Source organism: Setaria viridis, chromosome 4 (genome assembly GCF_005286985.2).
Source record: "Setaria viridis chromosome 4, Setaria_viridis_v4.0, whole genome shotgun sequence".
NCBI classification, from domain to species: Eukaryota; Viridiplantae; Streptophyta; class Magnoliopsida; order Poales; family Poaceae; genus Setaria; species Setaria viridis.
In genome coordinates this window covers 25,561,484-25,570,461 of record NC_048266.2, presented here as the reverse complement: position 1 = coordinate 25,570,461, position 8,978 = coordinate 25,561,484, and the positions used below count along the sequence as shown (strand labels likewise).

Genomic DNA, 8,978 nt, shown 5'->3' with positions numbered 1-8,978 from the left:
CTGAGGGAAATCGCCGAGCACTCCTTGAACATCAAGGCCGGATCCATACCAGTGAAACAAGGACTGTGCCGCTTCGACGAGGAGAGGTGCAGGGCCATCGGCGAGGAGCTTCACAAGCTTTTGGCGGCCGGGTTCATCAAGGAAGTGTACCACCCCGAGTGGTTAGCCAACCTTGTTCTTGTACAAAAAAAGAATGGGAATTGGAGAATGTGTGTTGACTATACAGGTCTCAACAGGGCGTGCCCGAAGGATCCCTTTCCTTTGCCGTGCATAGATCAGATAGTCGACTCAACCTCGGGGTGCAAAACCCTCAGCTTCCACAACGCGTACTTCGGCTACCATCAAATCGCGATGAAAGAATCCGATCAGCTCACGACCTCTTTTATCACCCCATTTGGATCTTTCTGCTACGTCACGATGCCGTTCGGCCTCAAAAACGTAGGGGCTACATACTAGCGATGTATGCTCAAGTGTTTTGGGGACCTCATCGGGCGAACCATTGAGGCCTGCGTGGACGACATCGAGGTCAAATCCATGTTCGGCGACCAGCTCATCCCCAACCTTGAACTGGCCTTCGAAAGGGGCATGCTGCTTGGCTTCATCGTCTCGTAGTGTGCCATCGAAGCCAATCCGGAGAAGATATCGGCCATCACTAGCATGGGACCGATCCGAAACCTGAAGCGTCACGGGATGCCTCGCGGCCCTGAGCCGCTTCATCTCACGCCTTGGCGAACGACGACTCCCCCTCTACCGACTCCTAAAGAAAACCGACCCCTTCGCGTGGACCACCGAGGCTCAGGAGGCGCTTGACCGGCTCAAGCAAATCCTGACGAAGGCCCCGATCCTGGTCCCGCCGACCGACAGGGAACTGCTCCTACTCTACATTGCGGCTACCACCCAGGTACTAAGCGCTGCCCTGGTGGTAGAGCGAGAGGAGGAAGGGCATACCCTCAAGGTGCAGCGCCCGGTGTACTTCATTAGCAAAGTCTTGTCCGACTCCAAGACCCGTTACCCCCAAATCCAAAAACTCCTGTACGCGGTCCTCATCATGAAGAGGAAACTGCGCCACTACTTCGGCTCTCACCCTGTGACAGTCGTATCATCCTTCCCCCTCGGTGAGGTAATCCAAAACCAGGACGCGACAGGAAGAATTATGAAGTGGGCACTCGAGCTCATGGACCAAGGCATCACCTACACCTCCTGAACAGCCATCAAGTCCTAGGTGCTCGCTGACTTCATCACGGAATGGACGGAGGTCCAGACACCATCAGCGCCGATGGAGCAGGAGTACTGGATGATGTACTTCGACGGGTCACTGAAGAAAACTGGTGGTGGGGCAGGCCTGGTCTTCATCTCCCCCCTTGGCATGCGCTTAAGGTATATGGTCTGCCTCCATTTTCCCGCATCTAACAATGTCGCCGAGTATGAGGCACTCGGCAATGGGCTCCACATCGCCATCGAGCTGGGCATCCGACGGCTTGACATCCGAGGCGACTCGCAGCTAGTCATTGACCAAGTCATGAAGGAGTCAAGCTATCACGACCCCAAGATGACGCCGTACTGCCACGCAGTCCGCCAGCTCAAGGACAAGTTCGATGGTCTCAAGCTCAACCATGTCAAAAGACGCTTCAACGAGGCAGCCGACGAACTGGCAAAAGCAGCATCCGGCTGGAGGCCAGTCCCCGCCGGCGTCTTTGTCAGTAACATGCATAAGCCCTCGGTCTGCTATGAAGAGCTGGGAGAGGCTGGCAACGAGCCACCTGTCCCAGACTTGGAGGCTGACCCCTCTGACCCTGAGGTTATGGAGATCGACGCAGACCCGGCAGAAGGGGCCGACCCTCTGCCTGACTGGAGAGCTCCGTACGTCGACTACCTCATCCACGAGTCACTCCCTACGGACAAGATGGAAGCACGAAGGGTTGCCTGTCGCGCCAAGTCCTTCATTATCATCGACCAAGAGCTCTACAAGCGAAGCCATACCGGGAACCTACAACGCTGCATCCCCTCCGAGGAAGGAAGGTCGCCTCTCCAGGACATCCACGCCGAGGCCTGCGGTCACCATGCCGCACCAAGAACCCTCGTCGGGAATGCTTTCCGACAAGGCTTCTACTAGCCGATGGCAGTCGCCGATGCCACCCGCATGGTACGCAGCTACGAGGGATGCCAGTTCTACGCCCGACAGACTCATCTGCCTGCCCAAGCACTCAAGACCATTCCCATCACATGGCCCTTCGTGGTCTGGGGTCTGGACCTTGTCGGGCCCTTCAAGAAAGCACCCGGGGGCTTCACCCACCTACTTATCGCCGTCAACAAATTCACGAAATAGGATCGAAGCTCGACCGATCGCGCAGATCAAATCCGAGCAAGTGGTGCAATTCATCACCGACATCACTCATCGCTTCGGAATCCCCAACTCCATCATCACAGACAATAGCACGCAGTTCACTTGGAAAAAATTCCTCAGTTTCTACGACGATCACCACATCCGTGTGGACTGGTCGGCTGTGGCACATCCCCGTACGAACGGACAAGTGGAGCGGGCCAATGGCATGATACTCCAGGGTCTCAAGCCATGAATCTTCAACCGCCTCAACAAGTTTGGCGGTCGATGGGTTGCGGAACTCCCCATGGTCCTATGGAGCCTGAGGACGACCCCCAGCAGGGCAACCGGCTTCACCCCATTCTTCATGGTCTATGGGTTCGAGGCAATCCTCCCCACCGACTTGAAGTATGGGTCGCCGAGAGTCAGAGCATACGACGAACGAGGGAACCAAACATCCCTCGTGGACGCGCAAGACCAGCTGGACAAAGCACGAGACGTGGCCCTGCTACACTCAGCCAAGTACCAGCAAGCCTTGCGACGGTACCACAGGCGTAAGGTACGGGGTTGGGCCTTCAACGTCGGCGACTTAGTGCTCCGCCTCGTCTAGAGCAACAAGGGTTGGCACAAGCTGACCCCACCATGGGAAGGTCCGTTTGTCGTTGCGCAGATACTGCGACCAGGTACGTACAAACTAGCGACCCCCAATGGGCAAATCCTCACCAACGCTTGGAACATCGAACAGCTAAGTCGCTTCTACCCCTAGTTGTCATTTCTAAAGTTATGTATAATCTTCTACTATTTGTTTGTGGAAAAAGTTGTTTCGGTTCGCTTTCGCTAAAGTTTTCTTCCAAGCTTATGGATATCCGACCCTTGCTCTCGCCTAAGGTTGAATATCCCTCGGGGGCTGTCAAGGACTCTAGCCCAAGACACTTGGCGTCTTCTCAAAACACCACTTTTTTCCAAAACAACCCTCTCCCTAAACGTTTGGGCGCGGGAGGAGAAGAGTGTGCGAACGATGCCCGGGCAAGACCGATCAGACTGCGAGAAACCTACGCCTCCGACGGCTACGATGCCTTTGCTCATCGGCGCTTCCCGACCCGTCCAACTCGCATTCTGATCTTTCCGAACCCATAACATAGAAAGAGGATCGAAAACTGTTTTTGAAAAACTGCATAAACAAAAAGGCCACTCCGGCGAACGCAAAAGCAAGTTTAGAGTTACTTAATTCTTTACATATTTTTTAGGCACCTCTGCTCGATACAGATTTTCCTCAAGGATGCTCAGCGGGATGGCCTCCTCCTCCAAGAGCCGCGCCATGGCCTCTGCGGAAGTAGCCACCGACACGTCGACCTCATCCAGCTCGGCTTTAGTATAGCCGGAGGCGTAGCTCTCGCTCATCAGCTGGAAGTTGAGGCTGACGTAGTGGGAGCTAAAGACACCAAAGGCCCGCTTCACGCCGATGCGGAGCGCGTCCCGAGCAACCTCGCGCGCCCGCCGGTATATCCCGAGGACATGAGCTGCCAGCGAACTCATCCCCTCCTCCTGGACGACTCCGAGGTCTTTGCAGACCATGCCGATGGGGCTCCGCAAGTTGGCAAGCTCGATGTGCTCCTCCTCGGCGGCGGCTCTTAATCGAGCAAGGTCGCCGTCAAGGCCTGCTCAAACCACAAGAAAAAATCAGGACCAACGGTACGCGCCGGGACAAGCCAGAGGGAAAAGGACGACGAAGTCCTTACCATCAGTGTAGGCTCGCTGCTCGCGTTCCCAAACAAGCCCTTGGGACACCGCGGCCTGAAGCCCCTGCACTTGTGCCCGGAGCTGGCTCACCTCTTCCACAAGATCAGCCGCCACCGCTCGGCCTCGACCTTCCGACCTGCCTCAATGTTGCACTCCTGTCGAGCCGTGTCATGCTATTGGCAGGCCGCGTCGCGCTCCTCCCGAGCCACGTGGCGCTCACACCGGATGCGCTCGATGGTCTTCTGAAGGGCTTCGTGCTCCTTCTTAACCCGTGCGAGCTCCTCGGCGTCTTGGCGGGCCTTCTCAGTGGTGACCCGGAGCTTATCCTCTGCCCTCCTGGCGCCCGCCTGCGCCTCCTTCTCCTGTGCGAGCAGGTGAGCCACCGTAGCGGCAGCCTGGTGGGCAGCGGTGAGCTGTCCAGTCAGCTCCCTGTTCAGCCACGCCTCCTCGGAAAGGCATTTCCAGACCCCCCCTCTCACGTCGAAGGAACTCGGACTTCCTCCGGCTGCAGTCCCTGAGGGCCTGCAGGACGATCTGCGCTTGAAACTCGTTTGGAGAAAAAAGGAGCAGAAAAGGGAAAAATGACCGCCAAAAAGAACACCATACCTGACCGGCAGGGGCAACAACGTCGCACAGCCTTCCCACCGCAAAGGACAAGGCGGCATGAACATCTTTGAGCCTGCCCTGCACCTCCAGCCACCTCTCCTGCTCCCCGACGTCATCGAGGATGAAGAGGGGCTTCTCCGGGTCTCGACGGGGGGCCCAATGCATGGTTGGTCCTCCCCACGTGTTGGGATCACATGCAGACATGATGATGGTGCGGGAGGACTCCCCAATCAACGTCGATGGCCTCTCGATCAACGCCGACGGTTCTTCCGGAGAAAGCACCACCGCCTCTGTTTTCGCCCCTGGGGCAGGCGCTGCCGTCTCCACCTCCACCGCCGGAGTAGACACCGCCATCACCTCCACCGCTGTCGCCTCCGTCTCCACGCCCGGCGTCTCAGGTACGGGCACCTCCCCCACCGGGTCTTCCTCCACCGCGTCATCAATGAATATCACCTCGGTCGATGGAGGAATCCGAGGGGCAACATCCTCTCCCACCGAGTCAGCTGCAAGGGCGGAAGAGGAAGAAGGGACGACCACCTACTCCGTACCCCGGCATCCTCTCCTCGGTCACCGCCTCGGATGCCACCTCCACGGGGAGCGCAACGACCTCGCCAACAGCACCGCCGCCCACCTCCGGCAGAGCCCTGGTTGGTCCCATAGAGGCGGCCGACAACCTGAGCGCTTTCTTCGGCGCCAGCGGTGGGACAACACCATGCGTAACACTACAAGATGACGGCAGCTCATCAACGTGAGATCGACTCAACACCAAAGAGGGAACGCACACAACAGCTCTAGTAGAATCCTAGCGCTCAAGACACTTTGAGCATCGGCAAACACACACAGAGACCTGGGAACCAGCTTCCCTCTCTCTCCCGTTTGTAGCCCATACAGCCATCCACACTGGACGTAGGGCTATTCCTACCCAAACCAGTCTAATCCTCGTGTCCTCCCGTACAACCATCCGAGCCTAACGCGCAGAGAAAACTAATTTACTAACCTGATAGTCTCGACCCGTGATTCTTGACACCAACAACATGTAAATTGTTATAACTAATCATAACATATTGCAATTGCATGGAATCAAAATGGAAAAAGCTAACAATTTTAAATTTCTACCACAATTTCTATCATATAACATTTATATCCTTGAACACAAAATGATATATATGATAATAGAGAATCATCAAATTTAATAATCCAATACATATTTAAGTTTGTCTAGTCAATGCTTACCTTTTTCCTTAATGAATTGACTTGAAAAAAAGGACAAAAAAATAGAAAAAGAAAAACTAACCTGCGGGGAGGAGGCGGCCCGGCGGGGAGGAGGTGGCTGTCGGGGAGGAGGCTGCCCAGCCCTGGCAGTGGCGGCAGCGTTGTGAGGCGCGGTGACCGGAGCAGCGGGAGGAGATGAGGTGGCATGGTCCGTGCTACGGCCCGGCGGTGGAGAGGCAGCGCGGGGAGGCGCCGTGATGGGAAAGGCAGTGCGGGGGAGAGGAGGAGGCGCGGCACAGCGATCCAACGGGGAAGGGGAGGTGGTACGACAAGAAGGCACCACGAGAGGAGGGGATTAGACACGGTGCTGCGGCCCGACGGTGGAGGCAGCGCGGGGAGGTGCTGCGGCGGTGAAGCCCACGGGGGAGGGAGGGGAAATTTTGGCAGCTTGACGGCGTCCCGCGGGCTTCTCCAAAAATTTAGCTAACTCCCCACGGGCGTCACCATATATAGGGTGGCATTAGCAGGGGCGGTTGATGCCATTACCCGCCCCTCGAAATGATTTCTAGGGGCGGGTGACGACACCACCCGCCCCTAAAAATCATTTCTCCATTTTTGGTTTTCTTCTAAAATGTATTTTTGAGCTATTAAATGATCTCAAATGCAAAAGTTATCAACTACAAAGTTTAATGTTTCCTTGAGCTCTACAGTTTTAATATAAAGTTTGTATTCATTCGAGTTAAATTGAAAAAGTTTGTATCAAAAAAAGACATCCACTAAACACATTCACATGTACTCACACATATACTCATACATTCACATATACTTATACATTAACATATAGTCACGCATATGCTCATTTATTTATATATAATTATATACATTTAGACCTCGTTGAGTGTTACACCTTTTTTATAGTACTTCTCTATAACTGAAGACCTTTGAAAAATTTAAAATTTGTAGATTTCGAAACTAGAGGGAACTTTCCGAGTATTAAACAATCTCAAATGAAAAACATGCCAACTTCAAAAGTGTTAGGTAATTAGTTCAGTTACATGCCAAAACTGATTCAAATTGCATGAGATAATTGATTCAAACTACATCTTTCTTTATGCTTGCTTCTAAAATCATCTTCTTCTGTGGTAGGTCCGTGAAGAGGTTCATTTCATTGTACTGATTATATTCTTCAACATCTTCGACACAATCAACTCCTAAGATTTCTTGTTTTCTAGGGACTACAATGTGCTTTGTCTTTTTTGCAGGATCAACAACATACATAACCTGTGCGACCTATGAAGCAAGTACCCAATGGTCATCTTTGTAACCAACGTTGTTGAGGTCAACAATTGTGAGCCCATAGCCGTCCACTTCAATACCTTTCGGGTGTTTGACCCAACGGCACCGAAAGATCAGGATCTGTTTATTGGAACCATAGTAAACTTCCCATATATCATGTATGATGCCATAATATGTGGTACTTTGGCCGGTTCTCTTGCCTAAGGCATCAAGATGAACACCACTTTTCTGAGACACAGTCTTCTTGTCCTTCACTGGAGCATAAAATAGAGATCAATTAATATCATGCCCTTGCCATGATGTGATCGGGCTAGATGGTTCTTATCCTTCACGGCAGTATAAAATAGAGATCCATTAATATGATGCCCTTGCCATGATGTGATTGGGCTAGACGGGACAACTACCAATCTTTTGATCGTTTGATCTTCCATGGTTTCCCCATTTGGTAGATTTAGGTCCTTCAACTATGCAGTCAAATGATGCTTGTGCTCCCTCATGATCCAATCTTCCGAGCAGCCATTACTTTGAGCATGAATCACACTCAAGTGTTTACCAACTAAAGGTGACATTATTATGAGGTGTTGTATGATGCTATAATGGGCTTGTTACACATCTTTGAAGTCCTAGTCGATGAAGGTTTTGCTCCCTACTGTGCCGATCCCTTCCAACTCCCTCATAAATCATGGAACAGGCAAACCAATGCGTACTTTATCCTTTAGGTAACCTAGGCAAAACTCGATGATTTCTTCTGTATTGTATCCCTTTATGATGGATCCCTTGGGATTAGTATGATTCAGAATGTACTGGTTTAGAACTGACATGAAACGCTCATATGTCCACATTTTGTGTAGGTAAAGTGGACCCAGTGCTTGTATCTGATTGACCATGTGAATCATGAGATATTCCGTTATATCAAAAAATCCTGGAGGAAAGCACATCTCCAGCTGCTCCATAGTTGCCCTAATAAATTCTTGGAGGTATTTCAATTTATCTTCATTGATAACCTTTTGAGAAATTTTGTTGAAGAAGTAACACAATCGAGTGATAACCATCTTCACATATACAGGCTTGATCGCTCTAATTGCAATTGCAAGGAACAACATCAGCATCACATGACAATCATGATAGTTGTAGTCAGATAGCGAGAGATCTTTCATCGAGACTAGTTTCTTGATGTTGGATGAGAATTGACTTGGTACTTTAATCCCTCGTAACGACTAGCACACTGCCTTCTTCTCATCTAGTGTCAAGTTGTAGCTAGCCGGGGGTAGTTGATATCTTCCATTCCCCTTATCGATAGAGTGAAGGTCTTGTCTTATCTTATCTTCATGGCTACCAAGTCTTGTCATGACTGCAGGGTATCCTTTGTCTTGGCTGATGTCTCCAGAAAGAGACCAATTGTGTAATAAAACACATTCTTCTTCAGGTGCGTACCATCGATGGCATGGCGGACCTCAAGGTCCGGCTAATACGACAAGTAATTGTAGAAGATCGCCAGCTTCTTGAATGGCATGCCATCGATAGGTGGCTTATCTCTATTTCTCTTCTTCCCATCTTTTGTCATTTTCCCATAAGGAACCTGGATGGTCCCGCCCATGTTGAAAACATAGTGCCCATCTCATTTTTCGGGAGCAGATTCTAGGTCGGGCTTGCCGCCAAAAAAATTATAGAACTTCTTACTTCAGTACCTTTGTCCTTCCACCAAGAAGTGCCTATACCCAAGGTAAACTACCTTTCTAGAATCTTCTAGGAAAGTCCATACGGTGTCACCAATGCACACTATGCATCCTGCCTTACCTTTCAC

At 51.6% G+C, this 8,978-nt stretch overlaps 1 protein-coding gene across 1 annotated transcript; it reads left to right on the top strand.

The window, feature by feature from the left end:
* The first annotated feature begins 1,276 nt into the window (after positions 1-1,276).
* On the top strand, positions 1,277-2,113 carry LOC140222623 (uncharacterized). Its single transcript, XM_072293453.1, has one exon. The coding sequence runs from the start codon at positions 1,277-1,279 to the stop codon at positions 2,111-2,113; it is 837 nt and encodes a 278-aa protein (XP_072149554.1).
* The last annotated feature ends 6,865 nt before the right edge of the window (positions 2,114-8,978 follow it).